General features: G+C 39.9%; 1 protein-coding gene across 3 annotated transcripts in view; it reads right to left on the bottom strand.

Annotated features, from left to right (window-relative positions):
- PEPD (peptidase D) overlaps positions 1 to 24623 on the bottom strand; it is a 154049-nt gene that overhangs the window by 43677 nt on the left and 85749 nt on the right. For all 3 annotated transcript variants that reach the window (XM_048316318.1, XM_048316317.1, XM_048316319.1), the window contains 2 exons: positions 17168 to 17236; positions 10229 to 10306 (listed from right to left, as the gene is read on the bottom strand). In XM_048316318.1, the coding sequence (XP_048172275.1) occupies positions 10229 to 10306; positions 17168 to 17236 (147 nt within the window). The remainder of the gene's footprint in view (positions 1 to 10228; positions 10307 to 17167; positions 17237 to 24623) is intronic.

Genomic DNA, 24623 nt, shown 5'->3' with positions numbered 1-24623 from the left:
GTGTTGGTGCCTGTACTGCTCAGGGTTTCCCCTCACTGTCACACAGAACACTGGCTCACAGAATCAGAGCAGCAGTGTGGTGGTGGGTGCTGTACCCCTGGCAGAGAGCTGTGCCTCTGCCCTGCTGCTGAGAGAAAACCAACAACAGTGTGGGAGTGTCCTCTCTTACAATGATTTGTGCCAAGTAGACCTTCAGATCCATTCCTCCCACAGGATATGAAATATAAATCTCACTGAATCCACCAAATGAGCTGCACTTAAGAGCTGATTCAGTGAACACCCACATATCACTAGTAAGATTGCTATTTTCATACACAGGTTAAGGAGTCCCTTGCTTATAGCATTTATCTTGTGAAGAAATCTGTGACAAGATCCTTAAGCTTCTGCACTAAATAAATCAATTTCCATGATCAAATATAAGCCCTCTTCCACTCCCATGCAGTTTGCATTATTGCCTTCTTAAAAATGTTAAGTTTGCCCAGAGCAAAGAGCCAAAAAATCTTCTGACTGGCTTGTTCACAGATAAATTTGCCCCCAAGTGCCATTCTCAGTGTTTCAGCTAAAGCAAAGGGATGTTTCTGATACAGAGGTGCTGCACACAAATAACAAGTACTGGGAACACCGTGCCAGTACTGCTGGGTTGGGGGAAGGAAGTGGCAGCAATGAGGGTTACACAAATGCAGAAGGCAGCTGAATACCTCAGCCAGGTCCATGCTGACAGTGTGCCAGAAACCAGGAGCAGGTTCAGGGGAAGCTCTGACAAAAGGGTTACCTATCTGACTTGTCTTTTTGCTGATTTCTTTCTTCTGTCTTTACTACCCTATCCATTATCCATTTTTAACAGACATATTTAGTAAGTCTCTCAACTTACTTCCTTTAGCAGTACTCTCTTTAGCAGAGTACTCTCTCTAGCAGAGACAGTTTGCTGAAAAGTCAGCAGAGAGGGCAGCAAACCCTGAGTTTTGGCTAGTTTCCATCCCTTAGGAGCCTCCCCATTGGAAAGGCAGTATCTGGGGCATTCACGGCTGCAGCTGACTTGCTCAAACAAGGAGCAAGGAAGTCAGAGCTGCAGGGAAGAGAGGAGTGCATGCAGGGAGAAACCTGTACTGGCAGCTGAGTGCTTCCCAATCAACACAACAACAGCAAACCTCACTGGCTCCTCACCAGAATGTGTCTTACCAGCACAGGGTAAGAACAAAACAGCTACATTTGCAAGTTACTAAACTTTTGCAGTTGACTAAACCAGTCCCTTTCTAGATGTCTACTGAGGAAAGGAAGGTACTGAAAGTGAACTGTAAAAGTTTGATACTTCCAATACATGCCATGATTCTTGGGTGCTGACATTCAGAACTACAAGCCTTAGCTTTCAGCAGTTGTTTCTGGACACTCTGACCTGTGTTGCTCAGCCTTGACCAACAACCATCAGAGATCACCTGAACAGGTGAAGGGTCAGACCTTACTTAATGATTTTACTGTAAATATTGTCAAGTTTTCTTACGTGTGTATGTGCACGCTCACACACACGTGTTCGTGAAAGTAAAAGGCTAATACTTCCAATGTCTTTCCATGATGAAAACTGGGCCAGTGTCCAATGGCACAGGTTCACTTAGATTTTTAGACAGCCTATGGTTTTTTTGGTGATTGTTCAAGCAACTTCCAAATTACCAGTTCGCAAATGGAACACAACAAACAGGAGTTTTAGAATACTCTACAGAAGCTGACAACTGAATGAAAACCCCCTGAGAAGACAGTTGCTATCATTTCCATGGACATGTCCAAATGTTCAAGCCAAGTGCACAGTTGTGAAGGTAACAAACAGTATTTCCAAAAAGGAGGCTGCCAATTCTCCAGCTGAGCATGTTATTTTGCCTGTAAGAACATTTCTTTCCTATTTGAAAGAAACACCCACTCTTCATGGCAGCACCTAAAGTGGAAGTACAGCACAGCATTGTGCAACTGCAATTAGAAATAGTCCTGCCCTGAACACCTCAACGGGCTCAGCCCAGGTGTGGAGCAGCAGCACACCAGCAGGACTCCTCCTGAAGCTCTGCCAGACTGTGCCTCCACTGTGAGATTCTCTGGACACACACAAGAGAAGATCTAACACTGACCTGAACACAAGGACTGGAATTACATCTGGTTCAGGGAGAACACAGAGAAGTTGTGTTGGGGACTAACTGTACCTTCCCTCTAAGCCACACACAGTGGTTTAAAAGCCAGGCAGACTCCCACTAAAATTGTATTTTGACCTACACAATTGAGTTACCCACACCAATGAGAAAGACTTTGCTACTGAATTCTATTCAACACAAGCAACATCCATCAAGAGTACTTCTGTCATACTTCCTGTGTATCTGTATTAAAGACCACCATAAAAAGCAGATTACAAATCAAACAGCAGCCAGTTTTTTTCAGAATATGCTGGGCATGCTAAGCTAAAACTATGACAGATGAAACTCACAGCTGACAATTAAAAAGACATTTCACATACATTATAGACAGCAAAAATTACAAGGCAGATCATAATACAGCACTTAAAGGAAAGCTAAAATTTGTTACAGCAAACATGCTACTAATACTTAGTGATCTGGACTTTGGGTAAAAGGCTTATACATTTCTGACAGTAAGCAACCTCATAGCCTGAATTAACCAGTACTAATAGAACACATTCAATTACAGTAAAATTATTGTTAATTCTAGCAAATAAATTTCTCTATTTTTAATCAAATTCAATTTTTATGAATTAGCATAAAATTAATATAGTCCATAAGTACAACCAGATGAAAAATACCTACACTTGATGAAAACAGTAAATATTAATCAAACCACAGGAATCAAGCCAAAGGAATTATTTCAGAAATGGATAGCCAGTTAATTTTGCAATCAACCAGTAAGTAGTAGCAATGTACTTTGTATTATTATTAGAAACAAAACCATTACTACCAACAAGCTGTTTCAAAATTGCAGACTGAAAAGTTAAAGCTAACCCTAACTTTTGCATATTATTACAGCACCGAACTTCAAAATGCATAGAAGTGCACGAGGCCAAATGAAAATACGAGTCTCACCCACATAAAATAGTTGAGCATTTACATCTGACACATTAACATCCTGAGATCTTAAAAGCAGTGCTTTCAAGAAGTAATAAATACAGTATGTTGTACCGTAGGATAGATGGTTTTAATAGCAGACACTGAAGGACTTGGGTTGGAAAAAGAAGGACTTCTATTATCTGATGGCAAAAGAGGGTCAGTTCCTACTTTTTAAATGCAACATTGCCCCCACCTGGACAAATGAATTTTGGTTCTAGGTTGATATTAGTATTGTAGAACTCGATAAAATACCGGAAATTAAAAAAAAAAGAGTTTGGAAAACAGACACAGCAAACTTTAATCATCTTTTCTTGTATACCTTTTTCAAGCTCATCTAAATCTTTTGTTGACTTATTGAAAATCTTCCAATATTTTCCTGAAATAAATGACAGCCACTCAGTACTCACAGAAAGTCCTTTTATATTATACACCTACTCATTCCTGCAAAAAAGTTAATATTGCATTTCCTACAGATAAAACTGCATAATATTACGAAAAATATGCGGATATAGTTTCAATGCAATATGTATACTGCACATGCATAGTGTCTGCATGTATAAAAGATAGATACACATGGGTTATACATTAATTGACAAATACTTTGATTATAGAGCACTGTATATTATACTTTGGGGTCAAAGAATTAAAATTAGCTAAGTAACTTTTATTTTAGCTAATGGAAGGCTTAGCCATGAACAACCGAGTCTGGCCAGTTCTTGCAAGAAGCAACTTTCTTTTGTGATATTCTTCACAGAATCACAGAATGCGCTGATTTGGAAGGAACCCGAAAGGATCACTGAGTCCCACCCCTGGCCCTGCCCAGACCCCCCAACAACCCCACCCTGGGCATCCCTGGCAGCGCTGTCCAAACGCTCCTGGAGCTCTGGCAGCCTCAGGCCGTGCCCATTCCCTGGGGAGCCTGGGCAGTGCCCAGCAGCCGCTGGGGGAAGAACCTTTCCCTGATACCTGGCCTACACCTCCCCTTCTTCACACACCTTGGAGTGACCAGCCACTCCAGGGAGGCCGAAAACTGTCCTTTGTCTCCTCTCAGTCATTAAAAATAAAAACCCCCAAACACTCAGCATCTTCCCTCTCTGCTTATCCAGAACAACCTTTCCCAACTACCCGTACTTGCAGTCAGGAAAAACTCCCTGTGATGAACAAAGCTTCTGAAATGACACTAGAAGAGGTGTCAGAAGGATCTTTTGAGAGCACCACAGGTAATAATAAAAAGAAAACAATAAAAGCTACATACAAGTGCCAAATGGAAGGAAGCAAACCCAGGTTTGACAACTTGAGCAGAACACACACGTGTTCCCAGAAGGCTGCTGTGTGTTTGCACTGGCAAGTACAGGATGTTACCAGCATGAAAACTTGGGCAAAGCTCACCTCTTTCCACAGTGCTTATTTTAGTGCCCCCTGCTGTCAGTATTATTCTGATGACTTAAGAGTTGCACTGGGATATTAGGGAAAGAAATAGAAACAAAAATATGCCTCAGAGTTAAACTATTCAGATAAAGGCTTTTTGCAATACTAGACAGTTTTCCATATCCCCAGCTCTATCATTTGACTAAGCAAGTAACAGTGCTTGTTGATATGGCCAAGAGACACATAAATTATCTAACATTATGCTAAGACTGTACTTTTATGACAGATGTGTTTGGTTTTGTGACACTAACAAAGCTTTCTGGTACCTGAATGCAGTAAGACTATTTCCAGGTAAACCTTTTTTTACTGTCATCCATAGCAGTGATGGCATGCCATGGAAACAGCAGGGAGCTTTTTTAATGGGGGACATTCTGTTTCACTGAGGATACTGTGCTCTGCCCAATGCTGTCACTGAAATCAATAAATTATTTCAATGAAATAAGTAATCAATAAGCAAATAATGTTAAGAGAAACAGTCAAATAAACTGAAAGACAACATCTGATGATCTAACCTGCTTCTATTTACGCTTCTAAAGCTAGTTTTATTTTATAAATAATAGATAGTCCTGCTGTAAATACAAGGTTAATGGATTCTCTCTTAGCTCTGCTGTACTTCCCAAGCAGTTGATGCTGGTTGCACTCCCCTTATTTATGCTTTCACCCAAGCTCTCTTAATAAATTACACTCTGGCCCTGGTCCCAGCGAGGACCAGGGTCCCCCTTCCAGCTGCCAGTGCTGCACCAGGCCCTGCTGAAGGCACCAGAGTGCCTGTGTCCCTCAGGGGTGTGGAGCAGACCCTGTGAGCCTCGGGGTCTGCTGTTCATTAACATTGTAACTTAGGCGGATATTTCAAAACGCTAAAAATGCTGGTTTTGCAGCAGAATAGACTATTATTTTCATTGTTTTGCAAAGCCAAAATGGATCTACTAACCCCCAAAAATGTCATTAAGTGCTTGAAGGTCAGTGAATGTGCCAATGAGAGCTGCTTATGAAGTGCTGAATTTTCACTGAGGTACATTTGCCAGATGCCATAAAAATACCAAGACTTGCAACTCATGACACCTGAAGAGAAGCACCCCAGGTAATAGCTGTATCTATTTCAGTTACTTCGGGGGTCAGGCTGATTTTCTTGCATTTCTATTATTTAAGCATAAGCCTCATCATCAAGAACCAGTCTTTATTTGAAGATCACAGAAGCATTTTCTATTTGCCAAACATTGCAGGAGCCCTGCTGATCAACTGCAACAGAACAATCAACTCCTGCCACGCGTTTGGCACACGGCAGTGCCAGGAACACACCAAGGCAGGCTGCAGGAGCCACCAGGCTGCAAATCAAATGCAATAAACTATGATTTTACTCAGTAACTTCTCAAATCAAAACACAAAATATACACTTTAGGTTCACACCTCTGATGGTTTCTAGAACAAACCAGCAGACCACAAAGGTGAGCAGAGACATTTGCCTTGTCCCAGGCTTCCTCTGCTGCGCGTGGCTTTGACGTTCAGTGTCCTCCCTTCCCCACTCTCCCCAGCCACAGTGTGACTCCACACTGCAGCACTGGCAGGGCAGGGGCAGCAGACAGAAGGGAGGACGCAAGGCAATTTGCTTCCACTATTTTTAAGGAAGCTTTCATTTTCCAGATGGCAGATGCTGGTTAGTTGAGACAACACTTTTCATAGAAGCATGCTGGCTCTGACTGAACTTGTTCTGGATGCTGTTTCCCAGGGTCAAGTCATAACTTCCAGCCAAAATCAGAGATCAGTTTAGGAAAGCTGAAACCAGAGTTTTCACCTCCCATAAAGGCCCTCTAACCGTTGAACCAGTATCTTCCTGCACTGTGAACAAAAGCAAAACTGCTCATGAGACACTTGCTCAGAAGAATGAGCCATGTGGGGGCTGCCATTCGATGAGAAGGAGTCCCAGGTGCACATCTGCTCTTGATTTCTACATAAAGGAGTCAGATCTCTACTCCTTTAATTTATTTGGGTTATTGTCTTCTTGAGTAGCAGCTTTTAATTTCATACTACTCCTCACCAAACTTTGAAAGACCTTTGATTTTCCAAAATGCTGGAAGCCTCTTGTGTGCAAGGCAAGACATTGCAAACTACAACAAGTACTTTTGCTTATGAGTCCACTTTCCCTACTACCAAATGCAGTTACAGCCTCAGTACAGAAACAGAAGGGGTCTTGGCATCCAATTAGAAATGGAATACCTGGAGAGGATGCAGTGAACCTCAGTCCAGGGCTCAGTTCCAATCCAAGCTGTCAGAGCTTCAAGATGACACAAGAAAATCAGTATTTGTGAACAGCCTGACAGTGTATCATCCCTGCAACCTGTGGTTTGCAACATTCCAAGTAGAAGATTTTATTTAAAGTTAATACTGAGTGAAAGGGCCAAGTGCCTACAATGGTGACTCAGCCTACCTGGTTATCTGGGTGACTGCTCTGACCACAGAGACAACAGACACCTGCTTAGGAAAATGTTTGGTTTAGAGCACATTGATCATTTAAATGCTCACCACGGAATGCTATAGGTACGTGAATCATTTATACAAAACACTGACTTGCTGCTATTGCAATATTTACTTTTAATATCCATACCAGTTAAATGCCTGTATCTACTGAACACCTCAGCTTCCCTAAAAATACTGATTTCTTTCTCTGTCAATCCTGGTGCTTTGTGTTAGATAGCTATTTCAATATTTAACAGATTGAAAAGGATCGCCCTGCTTAGCAAGACAGTGTGTATTAACAAGAAGTGTCAGAAATTCCCTTGATAGTCCTTTGTTTTGCACTGGCATCTTTTAGTGCATAAGCTGTACCTATAAAAAGCGTGGATTATGATGCAGAAATGCAATTCCATACCAGTTTCTTACAGAAGCAACAAACCCACTTGATATAGGTTAATTTTAAAAAATGAACATCATAAAGCCAGGCTCTTCTAAACCTGCCACGGCTTTCGAAGACAGAGTAACAGCCTTAAAAAAAGATATAAAAATGCAACAGCACAAGTATTTTGGCCTGTGATCTTCTTTTGATACAATTAAATCCTTGTTACTTATATTTTTAAAAGAGCAAACAATGCATGCATTCAAGCATTTCACAGAGGCAAAGCCTTAGTCTTCCAAATGTGTTTTTTCTAATATTCAGGTGCTTAGTTGACTTATTTATGATACTTACTGCACTGCACTGCTTTGTACATAAAAAACCTGAGCAGTACATTTCTGCAAAACCCATGAATGTTATTCACATCCACTAAGTAATGTTAAGAAAAAGACATGAAATTCTACTGAATGATTTATTAAAAATCATACCAAATACCCAATCTCCCAATTCTATTACATACAACTCTATGAATGGTTAAACTAGTGTTATGCCAAAACACTAGCAAAACCAGAAATAACCCTTAAAATACTCTTATCTCTTTTTCAACTAAAGTAAAGTCTATTTTTTTCCCTATGTCCAGGGCCTCCTAAGACTATCCAACAGAGGGCTCCCCATAGCTGTTAAAAAGCTTAATTGAAAGCCAATATATGAATGCTAATATACACACACAAATCAGCACACTGTCATTTTAATGCCCTCCTCTGTATGCACACACACACCCATCTACACCCAAATCAGACATTTCTAAAGTCACACACCAGTCAGGTAGTCCCTTGGCAGAATTTGTATGCTGCTCATGTATGCTACTGCAAGATTTTTTCTGAAATACTATTTTTAACTATTATTTAACTAAAATTAGGGTGTTTTAAAATTGTCTTTCCAGATACATAATTACTTTTTCTTACCATTTTTTTATTTTCCCTTGAGAAGAATACTAAGAAAATGGTGTGGAGCAGAGTGTGCTCTGTGAGCATCAGCCAGTGGGAAAGGCAGGGAGCCCGGCGGGTGCTCACGCACGTGGGGCACCGCTTTGCTGCCACCCACCTGCACCTGAAAAACTTCTCACCAAGACCAAGGTGCAACCGGACTGTTTCAGCAAAAGGTTATTCCAGACTCTGTTAAACCAGGTTCTCTTTGCTGAGGCAGGGTTGCTGCTCAGCAGTTTTGAAATGCTGAAGTGATCGATGTATTCGGTAGGTTATGGTTTCCTGACGTTGAGATCTCTGAGGCTGATAAAACCCAAACATATTTTAAAGACTTTTCCAGTACTGCAGAAAATAAGGGTTTGCAAAGAGTCTTGTATGAGCTCTTGTGGTTTAAGAAGGACTACAGCCATCCACTAAACTGTCCTTGGAGACTGTAAGTGAAAGATTCCCACACTTACCCTTCACCCTGAGGTCTCCCTCAATGTTTAAAGACCTTCATTTTAAACACGGGATATCATAATGCACTGTGGCATATCTTTTCTCAGTAACATGCTGAGATTTCCTCTATGCTATGCACCTTTTCTTTTAAATTTAATTGAATGACACAGCTGATACATTTTTATGTTGGTGTGTCCTTCCTGATCAAAAAGCACTCATAGCACATTATCTACTCAAACACAACATAATCATAAATCAAAGCTATTGCCCTGCAATAAATTAACGTTAGTATTTGATGGGTTTAGTAAGCTATTAACCAGAGATGAAGATAATACATAAACTATTGTACAAGAAGCTTTTAAAAAAGTTTTTACAGTATTATAAAGAAATTATCTATCTGTAATTCCGTAAGTTCACTGTGCAGCACCTGCAGATGTGCCTGGAACATTAGCCAACAGGGCATATTTTTTAACTTCTGAGATTCAATTTGTTTTCCATAATAGGTTTTGAGCTTATCGATGGTAATACTAATTTGCTTTCCTTCATACATTTACATTCCACTACGAAAATACATACCTACACTCTTTCTGCACAGGCTACAAAGGTAATCCAATACAATTCCTCCACTGAATGTCAGTGATTAACTTCTCCAGAACTAGTTTTGCATTTTTATAAACAAAGGCTTTTTGAGCCATGTCTTTGGAGGTGAAGTACAAAATTTATGATCTCATATATTACACATCAGACAAACGGGTCTGTCTTTCAATTTATGGGAATGTATTCGGTGCTTCCATTCGCTCTGCTTTTACCTGCAGTGATACTGCAAAGCATGTGGACATGTAGTACATGTAGAGAAAACTTGGCAGTATTTGCAACTCTATTACACATCACTAAACTCTAAGTAAATCTTTATAGAAAGGTTTTGGCACAACACAGAACTAAAAGCGCCCTTCCCTGACCTGAACTGAGTTTCATTTCTTCACGCATTTTACTGTCTCCTTTTTTGTCGGGGTGTCTGTGTGCACATAGGCATTTGTAAGACCTAATCCATTCTGCAATTTGATGCAATTCTCTAAAAGTAGCCAACACTCTCGTGATCCTCTAGCCCACCACCAGAGCTGAGGTTTGGATCTGAGGTTCAAGAGCAAACTCAGATGACAAATTTTGCAACTGCCCTTGTACTTAGAATACAGCCATTTCTTAAACTAAATTCTAAGTGCCTCTGGTCCAGAAGCGTTTGAAACAGTATCTCCTTCTCCCTTACAACTGGAGATGCGGGTGTACAGGATCTTTGGAAGAAATCAGAAGAGTTTGGCATGCAAAGCTACCTTCTATTTTAAAGATATAGACTTTTTATCGTTATGCAGCCATCCTTTTTCTAACAGTACATACAATTCCTATATGGAAACAGCAGTAGTGAAACAGAAGTATCAAACAAACTCTAACCCTTTACTTACCATAAGTCTCCATCTTCAATAGTCTTATCGTTCGGGGCTCCAGCATGGCCGTAGTGCAAAACAGATGAGTTCTCCCCACTGATGGGCAAAAAGAAAATCAGCACAATTAGTGGAAGAAGAAACATTAACACACACATTCATACGACACGAGAAGGAACGCTGTAAACATCAGTGTATTCACATAAAAAGCAGCCTGTGAGAGCTGTCAGAATCCCTGCCCCGGTGTGGGCTGCTGTAGCCACCCCAACCACTTGTGCAGCAGAGGTGTGGGTGGCACAGGAACTCTGCTACTCTGGCTGTGAGACAGGATCTTGTTGCAGAAGGAACGTGGCACAGTTCTTATGAATATTTCCTATGTCCGTGACAGTGTAAAGGAAAGAACATGCACAAGTAATTTTTCAATTTACACCCATTTATTATTTCCTGGGGGGTTTTTTGTTGTTGTTGATGTTTTGGGGGTTTTTTGTTGTTGTTTTTGGGGGTTTTTGTTGGGGGTTTTTTTGTGTTCTGTTTTGGGGTTTTTTGTTTGGTTTTGTTTGGTTTTATTTTGTTTTTACTTAGTGATACTTTTCCCTATTTGAGGTTAAGTAGTCTGAGGCATAAACCAAACTAACTTCCACTGGAATAAAATCTGACATTTTAAACACTCCAGGAATCACTGGGACTGGAGAAATTGAGCTGTCTGAGGGAACAGCTCCAGTTCCCCTCTGGCATGGCTACAGGTGGTCTCTGCTGGAGGGGATGCACTGCTTGGGGAACATTCACAGCTTACAATGTCAGAGGCTGGAGCAGGTATGAAAACCATCACTCTTTTCTTACCTGTTGTTGAAAAATCACATTACAAAGAAAAGATTTTTATTCCTGGAAACCTTTCAGAGTAAGCTGCTGATGCACAAGAATAAAACAGCTCCAGAGGAGGCTGGACCCCTGTTCTGTTGTTCTGAAGCTCCATGATCCACTAGGTGACTTACATTTGGCCTTGGCATCCTCTCTTGCCTACTGATATTCCTCCGGGTCTATAAAATGTCAGTTAAAAGGCTGATAAAGATCTCAAGCTCTACCTATTTTTCTTTTACTGTTCTCTTCAGATAGATGCGCTCGTTTTTTCTCTTCAAAAAGCTGGAAGAACTTTATCACATCCAAAAATACACCTATGGGGACAAGGTTACTGCAGCTTCTCTCTGACCCCTCCAGCTCACTTGCCAGTCTGTACCTCAGCTTTCATCAAAACCTTTCATTGGTCACCCTGCTCAAATTTGATTCTTTCAAGTTGTGATGCTGGAACAGCTTCATACCTTAGATGACAGGAATCTGAGGCTCAATTTCAATCAATCTTTTGTTGTATCTGGAATAAATGTGACATCTGACATACTTCTCATATTAAGACTTCTGATGTGTGCAACTACAAAAACAGCAAGCATGCACTGTATCCAAAAAGAGATTACCTTCAAGATACATTAAGTACTTGTGATATTAAATATTTAACAGATCATCAGTCATTCAGATCTTTTCATAAACAATGATTATGGAGCTGAAAGTAAGTTTCTGCAGGTTTCAACCTAAATGGCTGGATTGTGTCCCTGGAAGTATTTAAAAAGACATGTAGATGTGGCACTTGGGGACACAGTTTAGCAGTGAACTTGGCAGTGCTGGGTTTATGGATGGACTTGATGATCTCAGAGGGCTTTTACAACCTGAATAGTTCTACATTTGTATTTTGAAAACAGTAAGTATTTATTGTTAAGTATTTTTTAGCATATAAGAATCACTATGTAATAAGACAGTGAAAGGTAATATTTCAGAATCATGGGCATGATTTTCTGATACAAAGTGTACTTCATAAAATTACACACTCCAAACAGAAAAATTAGAGAAGTTAGAAGTTGTTAAACCAAGAATTGAAAAGCCCCACAGAACTAAGGCTGCAACACATTCATTTTGTGATGCTGGTCCAATGGCTTAAGCACAGTTTCACAGCTGGCTGGATGCTTTTTCCTTCCTGGGTGCTGGACTTGAGAACCTTTGCTGCTGTGCAGATAGCTAAAAATGGACCCAGAAAGGCTGCATACAAGATGAAGACAGACATCAGCTTCTTTCTGAGATGTTCTGTCTCCTGGGCACTGATGGAATATTTTCCACACCAGGACACTTTCAAAATTAGTTTGCTCTATCTGAAGAAAAAATCTATAATAGGGCAATGGAGTGCAATCAAAAGAAAAGGTCTTCTGTGCCAGTCAACGTGTCCAGTGGGAACTGTGCAGGGGACAGGGGTGCAGGCTGCTCCCACCCCTGCGCTGGGCTATCAGCATGGGGAGGGGAGGCAGCATCATTTCCTGCCTCAAGAACTGTTTCCCAGGTGGAGGGCTAAGATCTTGGGAGGGTGGCATGTGGAAGCAACTGGAATGACCTTGCATGACATTGTTTGGTGTTTAAGGAAAAACACAAGAAATAATAAAAAAACACCAACAGCTGCCGCGCACACATACTCCACAGCAGTTTGTGAGGATTTTAGCTGCAGATACTATTCCTTATCTCCCTCCAAAACTGGGGATGAAGTAGGAGAAGCAAACAGCACATGCATATATTTATGATCAACTTTTAAAACATGATCATGAGCCTTAAGGGCATGACTCCATGCTTATGTATTTGCAGACAGCTTGTTTACTTTTCAAGATATGATGGCACTTTCAGTGTCATATACCATAGCAGTGCATAAATGAGCCATATACTCAAATTTGACAACTGCACAAATGTTTTCAACAAAACACATTGCAAATACAAAGATGAGGGATTTCTTTTGCATTTTAATGTAAAGGTTTTAGTTTACAAAATACTTCTGTTAGGCTCAGCACCAACTGTGATGGGAGCTGCATGAAAGATCTGTTTTTCAGCATCACTAGTGAAGCGTTAAGCAGGCACAATCTTTCTTGGCATTGGAGGCTCCTGATCTGTCACACACATCTTGGCTCTGTGACACACACGGGATCACAGCACAGAGAGCACAGTTGGTGCTGAAGACCAGATCCACACACCATATGCATTTAAGGGGTTTTGGCTGTTGGGATTTATTGGCATGAGAGGGTCTGCTCCCTTGGGACTGGCTCTGGGCAGATCCCCTGGGCTCAACACCCATCAGCAATCATGGCAGAGCAGACCTGCTCCTAAAAGCTCTCCCAACTGCTTTTCACCCAAAACAAATCCAGCAGGTGCACTGCAGGACTGGTCCCTGGCTCTGAGCAGGCCCTGCAGCTGAGGATAAGTGGGAGAGCTTGACTCAGAAATGCACTACTGACCCAAATTAAAACAGCAATACGGAAACCTCTAGCAGGTTCCTGCTAAGAGGTGCATGTCCAATCTCCCCTGCGGGGTGCATCTTTACCACTGTCCGGAGATGAAGGCAGGACGATGCTTCAGGAGCAATGCTACAGAAATGATGTGTACCCACAATGTAAATGGTACAGTTAGCCAGAAATTGTTCACACTGATTCAGTAAGACTTTCAAGGTGGCTTTAAAACAGTTTAACCAAAACGTCAGCCACTGGCAAAGCAAATAGGCCTTCATGTAGAAGCTACTTCTTTCTTTTCCAAGAGGCAACAGTTGCCAGGTCTGGCATTAGAGCGCCAAGTCGGGGTTTAAGATAAAGTGCTGTGGGGAGGTGAGGATCACTGGCAGCTCTGCTGCCTTCTTTTTGGTCAGCACCTCTGAAAATCACAGCACACGAGGATGCCAATGCTCATCTTCAGGCAGCCAACCTGAAAAATCCTCCAAGAGGTTTCTGTGTACTGATTTTTATTCCTTTAATAACTTGCCTCTAACTGGTGTCAAAGACATGTTTGTTACAGAAAGAATTGCACAAAGCAGCAGAAGAGCTGCAAATTAACACCACCGAGAATGCAAACTTTGGTAAGAGATTCTGATTACTAGCAAAGGAAAACAATCCCCCAAGATGCATTTTAGAAACAAATTATTAGAAGAAAGAGGAGAAATGTCAGCAATATTTTAAGAATAGGACTATGCTGAGCATCAAGCACTACAAAAAGTGTAGCTGTTAGCTCTATATTGAGAACATCTAAAGAAAAGCCAAAAGACCATTAACTAAAACCAGAACCAGTATTTCCATCACGATTTAAATCATCATAGAATCAATCCAGAAGAAAGCATTAACCCCTCTTGCCACTTTTTTATCTAAGGCATGAAATCTTAAAAAGTTGTACTGAGGTGAAAGAAGGAAAAGCAGATTCAATAATTACCCTCATCTTATTCAAAACACTTCACTTACGGCGGCCCTCAGATAGAGGAAGACATTTCACTGCACAGTGTTATTCTTAATAACAGGTAGTTATTCTTAATAATCAGGTAGTACCTGATGAGAGCTGTCATCCACCTAGAGACATCAGCCAAGAAGATCTGAACCTGAGTCTAAGATGAGAGAGTAACAAGCAGCAGCTGACAGTGGCTTCTGTGGTGGTACCAGAGATACTGATGCCTCCACCACCAAACTCCAGCTGGAAGCCCTGCACCTGCTTCCCAGTGGATGCCATCCACCCTAGTGTCACCAGGACACTGGGAATGGATTACCTTTGTCTTCCCGTTTGTAAAAATGGTTCCTTGGTGCCCCTAAGACACTGCAGTGAATAATTCATTAGCATTTGGACACAACTTGGAAGTAGTGCTTTGTAGATGAGTGCCAAATATATCTGAGTATGCTCATCAAATGCTCCCATTCTCCTTTCATGGCTCTTAGTGATGTCTGCACTTCAAACCACTCCCAAGCTGACGGTGTTTGAAAGTATCCTTAACTACAGGACTAATCTTGAAAGGTAACACCCTGTCACACTCATCAGTGTGTGTTACTATTCTCATAATACAGTGAATACATTAAGCATTTTTGGTCACACCGAATATTCATTTAGCATCTCCTCAAGAATATAACACTGGAAAGGGACAGTAACAAATAAATGCACCCATCACATGACAAGTGATTTATTTCTGTACCAAAATATCACAATGATTACTCCTGATTTCCAGCTTAGTCAGCATCTTTTAAAAAAAATTTTATTAACACACTTGTCTTTTATTTAAAAGGATTATTCTCCTCTATGGGAACTATTATCAGGCCTGTAATCTAAAAAGGAAAGATCTTGTCAAAATATGCCCATTCTAAGTGTTCAGGAAAATAAAAAAATTCAGCATGAATAGAATAAAACATTCAAAAATCCTAACTGCAAAAGCTATTTTTAGTTTTAAATGTAATTAAGTGAAATATTTACAATGCATGACAATTTCACAGTAATAAAAATTGTCTATTATTTTTGCCATTATTATGTTAATTGAATTCATTCATTTATTAGGAGCCAGCTTAAAACTGTTAATATTATTCATTCTTACTTCATCACTTATAGTCAGAACATAAAATACAAAGCCCTTTGTCCGTACATTGCTATCTCATATAATTATTGTTTTTTTTAAATCAAGTTTGTCTGCACTTTTAATTCTAGTGGTAGGATACAATGCCAGCTCCTAATGACAACAGTGAGTCACAGTGTTGTTTGGATGTTGCATTCCAAGGACAGCCCTTCTCTACGTTTTAAATCCTCCAATAGTTCAGAGACAGTGCTAATACCACTCCAATGTCCTGCAAAGCCGGACAGGACACCCAGGGAGCTCCTGTCAGCACCCACTTCTGAGCTACTGGCGGAGCTTTCCTCCTCCTGGGATCCTCAAGTCATGTAATGCAGGTCCTGGATTTTTCAGTCCTGTGGAGAGTTTGGCCTGTTCCCACAGGTCTCAAGGACCAAATATACAAACATAAAGTAGACATTTCTATAGGTTTAGCAAAGTGATTTGACCACCAGCAGCCAAACCAGATCCTGCAGCACAGGTTCTGATCCACTGTAAGTGAATGTGAAGTCTGCATGGCTGTGAAAAATCAAACCATCACCATCTGTGACAAAAGCTTAGAGATGGAGTCTCATTTCACTGGGATGTTAATTCTCAAGTTATACGACAGTGCTTAAACCAGGAAACTTTTCAGACAATTTAGATACACAATTTGCCATAAAACTGCTCCTGCTGCAATTTTGCATATAAATGGGAAAATTGCATTTACAAATAGGCAGTTGACTAAACCGCAGAAAGAAGTGAAGGTGCTAATTGTTCTTATTACCTTCAAAGCAATATAGCATTATTGTCATTAACACAAAAACTATCTTCTGTAAGTGTATGTGACTTCAGTGTAGGGCAAATGTTTCTGAGTAGCAGCAGAACAAGTGAACATATATACCAACATATGCCTCATGGAACTGTCATATATCTCTGATTAGATTAATTCCACTAAGTAAGATTAATCTCAGCACAAAGCACACAGCTGTTCTTCAGCATGCATCCCACACTGTTCTCTTGTGCATTTCTACAACTGCAGGGAGAAGTTTTGTAACTACTTTCCCAAATACAATAACCTTCAACACTAGCTATTCAGCAAGAAGCAGAGAGAGCAAAAAATTCCAAATTCCCAAGAGATTCGTTTAATTGCATCCTAATCTTTGAGACAAAGAATTCTGAGGATGACATGAAATACTTAAGGTGCATTTCAAAGAAAGTATTTTTGAGCAACAGAGAATAGCTCTAAAGCCCTTCTCCATGATGCTATTTAATAAAAAAAGCCAACTGCAGCACAGGGGTGAGCACAAACATGATCATGGCAGCAGCAGCAGTCATTAGAGAACCTCTGGAGTGCAGAAGAATCTATTACCAAGTTGTTTCTTTAGGAGACAGAGGTAGCCACCTACCTCTCTTTGTCTTTTTCAGTGAAAACAGGTCAGAACTCACTCTGGTGGCATTTGCAAACACATGACATGCCTAAAAGGACCAATTTTACAAATATCCAGTGGCAAACTGACCATAAAGCTTACACAGTTCAGTGTAAATCATCCTCTTACCTGCCACAGATGCAAGTGTAGGAGGTGTGGCGCATGCCACCTCGAGTGTAGCAGTAGTGCTGGAACAGGCTGCAAAGGAACAAAGGTTGGAATTAATGATTTATGCAAAATCACCCCAAGATAGGGAGAAAAACAAGTCCTGCTTGAGTACAGCTGTGTTGGTGTAAATCCCCAGCTGCCCAACAAGGCTCTCTGCCCATTTCTGCTCAGCTGAACACTCCAATTGCCCCACATCCACAGCTCAGCAGCCCTGCAGAGCCGCACGCGATTTCCACAAAGCCATGAAGCAATTCTGCAGCAGAGAAGAGGGGCTCAAGTGCAGCTCAGTGACCTCAAACAGCAACTGCTTTCCTTACAGCTCAACACCGAAAGGGAAATTACTGTGGGCAAAAGAGAGTTCATCTGACCATAGAACAAACAGGATGGTAACAGCTAAAACGCTGAAGCTGGTGAAGCTGGCCAAACTCTCCAAGTGGAATTGAGAAAACCACTGCATTGCTGCATTTAAGCTACACAATCATATCCATGATCCTTCTTTTCAATCCTGCTGCCTTCAATTTATGCCATGTAGATTCAGGAAAAGTGACGTCCAACCAGCCCTTCATGGAGGAAGGTCACAGCTCTTCAAAATAATTTCAGCAGAAGCCCTCTCATTTTTACCACCTCACAGATACCTTCTGCTGGAAGCTGAACTAAATATCCCCAAAGCCTGATTTGCATCTGACTATGCTGTTCACCCTCCTCTCCACACAGGCCAGCAGAGCTCTCCCTTCCCATAAAACCAGGTACTTTCTGCATCACAGTCCAGGCCGGAATCGACAGCCTCATGTTTTCTTGTCTGTAGCACAACAGACACAGAAAACACAAGACTTACTCAATTTCAGATTGTGGTACCTAAATACCACTATGATCTTCCCCTGTCCAAACACGGGGAAAAAAATTAACAGACTCAATCCCAAGAGCAAGAAGGTAACGTGGTAACATGAGGCCGAGTCTCCTGCAGCCTCTAAAGCACAGTACAATGCAGCATTGTTTGCTTTTGTGTGTGCCTGGGACAGGGAAGGGAAGGGAGAGCAGCCCGTGCTCTCCTACAGAACTCCTCTTTCACTGCCATCCTGCTGGAGGAGCTGTTTGGCCTTAAAAAGCATTACAGTATTTTCATCTTCACTGTCAAAGTCCCCTTCACATGAGGGCAGATGTGCCCAAAGCACAATTAATATAGGATTAGGTGCTTTACGAGCTAAGCACATATCATGGATCCTTTTATTCTTTTTGAAATATGCTCTAGTTACAATCCAATTCCCTGTAATGCTGAATGAATTCCAAAACCTCATTTCTTGTAACACTGAAATCATTTCATTAACACAGAGTGATAATGGTGCTATTCAAAGAATAGAGATGTTGTGATTTTGTCCTTCTTCAGCAGCAAGCCACAGAACACAATTCAAATTCAAAGGATATTAAAGACATTACATGACTGTAAATGTAAACTAGATTTTTAAATTATGCAAAATGACAGTATTTAAAGAGAAACAAAAGAAAACATACAAAATAATCACACATGAAAAAAGAAAAGCCTTCATTTAGAGACTCAGTAGAGGGACACACTGTTTACAAGATCTGTTTTCTGCTCAAAATACTGCGGTGGTTTACACAGCAGAAAACACGAAGTTTGTTTTGGCCTGTAAATGAATAATGGCAATGAGTAGGTCAAATGCCAGAGAAGCTAAGGAGAAACTCTGACATGGTGAGAACACAGCAGAGATATCACTAAATTGAGCTAATAAAATTTATCACCTAAACTGTCATTTGCTCTGACATAGACGTTTTTTCACTGAAATGGACACTTCATATGGAAACATTTGTTTACAGCAAGGTTTACTCTGTAAGACATGACACTATATACAAACATTTTGCACAATAATTATACTGTTATATATGTATAGCTGCATTTTAGGAAGCAGCTTTTAGTGTATTTTATGGACCCTTCACCTTAAATGAATAAACTATGTCCTCTAGACAGCAACTTTCAGTAACCTCATAAAGAGCTTAAAAATGAAATGTAAAAATAAAATGTAAAAATGAAATAATGAAGGCTGTAAACATCTTCCCATCAGCAGTGATGCAGGATAGCAAGGTTTATATTTTTCCACATGACAACTGATCACATATTCATAGTTGCAATTAATATGAAATTATGCAGCCAGTAATAGTAGTCACCTCTTGCAGTACTCCCCAATTAGCAGTAAAAAGCAATAAATAAATTAGGACATGCTTTGTGTAACCCAGCTGTTGCCTGAGCTTTGTTTCTGTTTTCATCAAACATCATGGACTTCCTTTTAATGCCAAGAAAGAAGTGGCTGTTTATGTGATTGAGCTGCTCATGGTACAACTTTGCCAGGTGATGGGTTTCCTGCTAGTAAAACTACTCACATCACTTTTTTGAATTTACTTTTTTGGGGTATGACTTCATGCAATTGGAAAAAAAATGGAACACTTCCATCAGAGACAGCCAACATCCTTGTGTAATATGGCACAGGTAAGTGAAGGACTGGATATCCCTCTGGTGACAAAGGCTGGCTTTTCAAAGCTGCAAAGTGTGTACGTAGCATTAGAGAAGGTGCCAGGACTTTGCAGGTAAAGTCCCAGCTCCACTGAAGTTAATGCAGATTCTGCCACTGGACTTCATCACACCAAGATTTCACTGTATACACTCTGTAAGAATCTTTATCCATAAGAGAAACATGAAAGTAGAAAGTCTGAAATAGTTGGATGGAATATAATTTAATCTGGCACTCTGCATACATTGCAAATATTGCATCCTGAACTTTGACTGGTCTTTTTGATTGGAGCTTATGTGAGTTCAGTCAGTTTTATGTTGGTGCTGGATGCTTTGCCCTGAGCTTTTAATGCAACCAACACAGGTACAGAAATGAAGCAGCTCTTCTCCTTCTTGCATGGGGTTTCAAAGCTTCCTGTCACATTTTGGGCAGTATTTCTCGAGAGGGCAGGTGTATTACTGACCATGCAGGTGTATTACTGACCATGCAAGAGCGGCCTCAGTGGCGTACACCGACCACCCAGTGGTGTATGGGCTTGTCACAGGGCACCCGTTCCATGAGACAACCTTGCTAGAGCCAGCATGGGCTGTGCATTGCTTTGGACACAATTTGTTTGTTGCTGTTGCTATGCACAGGAACATCCTGGCTTTGGTGCTCTTTTTTTTTGCCAAAACCATCACTTTCTTCGACTGATAATATGCGGAGAAGTAAGGTACTTTTAAAAAAACTCACTGTTTTTTCCATCCATTAAAAAAAATACAAGTATTAGCCACCATCAACTCAAGTAAATCTGACATGAGTGCACTTCCCTCCTTGCAAATTTGCTGAGGCACAAGATAATGTTATCCCCACTGCTCTGCTGAGTCTCAACTGCCTCACTGGCTCTGCTGACTTGAGAGAAGAAAACTCCCCTTTCAGAGATAATGGGTTATTCACCAGTAGAAATAACAAACAAGTATATACTTGCTATGTTTCAGATCCTATGGAGTAGGGCGTACATCCAAACAAATCTCCAGAACGCTTCAAGAGCCTTAACTTCAAAACAGCCTAAAAAACCATTAAAGTAAAACCTTCTACAAACAGTCTTTCTGACAAATTATCAAAATCACTCTGACAATGATGTTTGTGTTTTATGGTGATCTTTGTTCCAGTTTCTACTGCTATCTAATGTACATTTACAATCACGTGTGTGCTGTGAATGGAAATTGCATCAAATAAGGTAGTTTAATGTCAAGTTTTCCTAATTTAAGTGAATTTACAGAATAAAGACACATAAAGCAGGAGGAATATCTGTATTGATTGCTCTCACATGTTTTGCTTTATTTCAGGTCTTCCTCGTCCCTAGAATATAATGTATCCATACACACTCAGCAGTGTCAGTTTTATTTCCCAAAAGTACACAAATAATCTCTAATTTTAATTCTTATCATCAGCTCTTCTTGAGTTATAAGAAATATTTATAAGAAAGCAACATTTTCATTTCTCAGCTATTCACTCCTGAAACCAAGACACTTCTAGATCAAAAGAATCCAAATTTTCAATAGAAATTCAATTGAGCATTTTCACCTGTATCTTACAAAACCGGTAAGAAATGCAATTACAAAAAGAGTAATAAACATGGAGAAAAGAGAGATACAGAAGGAACTACAAGCAGCAAGAATATCTGAGCAATGTCTGACCAAAATAAACTTTAAAACCTCGCCAAGTTTCTCTAACACTGCCCACTACATTCCTCAGTGGCATCTTCTGATGGTCCCACACCCTCAGTAACTGCAGTGAAGTGCTGCAGAAGGAGACATGCACATCACTTCAGGCTAGAGGAACAATTCCTCATCCCAAGGTTTCTGACGAGAGAGAGAGAGAAAACCACTGAATAATCCTGTTCATTATTCCCAGATACTGCATCAAGAACACCAGTGGATACTGGTAGTTGAAGAACCAGATTTTTAGGTTGTGTATCAGAGAGATCTGCTGTCAATTTGCCCTGTGAAGCATACAAGTACAGAAGAGTCAAGGACACTTGTAGGTCTATATCTCATTATGGTGTTTATATTGAAAACATATATTTGACAAAGTTGCCTCCTAATAAAAAGAAACCTTTATATACTTCAAAATTTGAACACAGACCTTGAGAGTTGCCTTGAAATGCAAGCAGGTGGATTTGAACTATAAACCAGAAACCACGGTAACTTAACAGAGTTTTGGATGGAACTTGGAGGATTTTCTGCAGTTCCTTCTTTTTTTTTTTTATGGCCACAATTGGAAGATGTAAGTGAATATCTATCAGTCATCAGTGCACCAAATTAATTTTGAATTACAACTAGAATGTGCCCTTATGCTTTTGTATGGTGTAAATATGAAGCACAGCCACGAGACAGGCTAAAATCCAAAGCCTTTCTAAAGGATTCACAGAAGGGTAAATATTCTGAAGTTGATCCCTCTGTTTATACCAGGACTGAAAGCCATTATTTTGATCATTTAGACACATAATCTGCACATAAGAAAGCTGTAAAGCCCAAAACCTGCAAAATTGTTGAGCCACAGTAAATATAATTTGTCCATGATGCCTAAAGCATTTATACTTAACATCAAACTAGGCTGAAAGAAACATGCTCAGAGGGAAGAAGACAAGGTGTCAGTAACACCCCTTCAGTGAACACAGGAGCAAGGTGAGCAGTGCTTCCTTTAATCCCACACTAGACATAGTGAGGTTCTTGCAAACAGAGCATTTTTCTTTCATTTTTAACCTACTTACTCTGCTAATGTAATTTATTTTCCATGGGCAACTAGATGCTTAAAGGCTTAGCCTATCTAATCCTATTTAGTTCACAACAGCACACTGAAGTATTGCAAAACATCTCTAAGGTTGTTTTAATACAAAACCAAAAAAAAAAGTCAGTACTTGATTGCAAAAGGGTAAAATAGAGTGGAGAAGTGTAGGAGGAATAATCCAACTTACTACCAATGAACAAATGACGGATTACGAATTTGCAGCCAAACAAGAAAAACAGCACAATGAGCAGATGAGCAAAATTATTCTACACCTTGGAGACAATATCCTTAATGATTTATGCCTGGAAATTCTTTAGAACTTGCAGATCCATGAACAACAGGAAACAAAACCACTTCTACGCATTGACTTCTTAAACTAACTGGTTACATTACTTCTAAAGAAAATTTTAGATTGAAACCCCTGGGTGGGTTATTTTGCATGCTCACAGAGTAGAGCTGCTGAAGCTTACTATCAGCCAGAGACACTGAAAGGAGCTATACTTTGAAGCATCTCTATTTACAATTGTCCTAATTTGTATCATGCACAAGCAGAAATAATGTGTGATTTTTTTTTTTAAGTGTTGATCCTTCTGAATTCTAACATCTAGATTCTGTTCTCATTTTTGCTGTGCTTTCTTTAAGTAAGTTATATGTGCAGCAAACTCTATGTAATAATGGAACCTTAGAAGACACAGGAAACTGGCAGCATATTAATGGAAATACACTAAGAACATTTATGAAATAAGGAAGAGCTATGTAGAAGCAGCACAGAAGTGGGCTCACCTCTGTAATAAATAATTCATATTGAGATTTCTAAGTGTGTTACTTCTCTGTACTAAAATGGATCTCAAGCCAGAGCTCAGGGCAGGAACAGAGGGTAAAATTACCCTAAAATGCAGATCTATTTTAAGATACAAACCAACACAGATCAGAAGGAATACCATTCCTTCAGGAAGCAAAGTCTATCAAGGTAAAGCCATTCATACTACCTGGAAACCAGAGACACACGAAACAGAAAGTCCATAAATAATACAAAACTCAACACTGTCACATATGTCATATATGATTTGCAATGATTGAAGGTAATTGATAATATCAGTTCAAGAACAGAGAGTTTAGGTGAGGGGTAATTAGCATTTTAAATGCATAATTGGGAATTATAAATTACCTGTCTTATGTAAAGAATAACTGAAGAGCTTATATGACATGAGCTGATAATTCATCTTTTTGTCTAAGCTACACAGGTTGGTAAATTTAGAGAATCAGGCATTGCATTTTCCTCACACACACAGACATTCTGGTTTTTTTTTTTTTTTTAATTTCATAGCTCTTCCTTTTCTCTATTCCACATGAAGAAAATTTCCCCCCCTCAATTTGCAAATCTAGAAATTTTGAATGATTTTTGAGTCAGAGAACATGACTCTGATATTGCAGTAGTTTAAGATTTCCTGTGGAATGATCTCCTCTTCTCCCTTCCAGACAGATTCAGTTATGTTTTTTCTAACAAGACTGTTGAAGTTTAAATCCAATTTTTTTCCCCATTAGGAGGAAAGGGCAAGAGCTTTCAAAGATGTGATTTTAAAGAAGTGCATATGGCCACTCTTACTTGATTTGTCTTTCATCTGATTCTACACTGGTGCCACATCTTTTTGACTCTGAAAATTCATCAAGTTATGCTTTTTCACAGAAGTTCAGCTAAGCCATTTCATTACCAATGTTCAAATGCAAGCAATGATTATGTAAGCCTATAACCTCCTACTCAGCTGCTGCTTTTCCAGAAGACTGGCAAGACAACGAAATGGGTACCCTAGAGATAGGACAGTTACCAAGAATGCTCTGTAAATACCACTTTTCAGTATATCAATCTTTAAATTAGCACTTAAGAAGCCTTTAAAATCTCCAGGTACGGTTGTCAAATTACTTTTTTCCTGAAACTCCTTCAACTCTACTCAGAAAATTCACCTATCATTTGACAGAATTGTTTGATTCACCTGCATAAAACCCAGTTGATTGTAGGTTCAAATATTATGACTATTAAGCTACTGAAATCTTTAACTATCAATCCTGTTGAAATGCAGTTGGTGTTTCATAGTAATTGAGCTGATTAAGCTATTCATAATACA

Source organism: Corvus hawaiiensis, chromosome 12 (genome assembly GCF_020740725.1).
Source record: "Corvus hawaiiensis isolate bCorHaw1 chromosome 12, bCorHaw1.pri.cur, whole genome shotgun sequence".
NCBI lineage: Eukaryota > Metazoa > Chordata > Aves > Passeriformes > Corvidae > Corvus > Corvus hawaiiensis.
The sequence above is the reverse complement of the archived record's forward strand: the minus strand, read 5'-3'. Positions and strand labels throughout refer to the sequence as shown.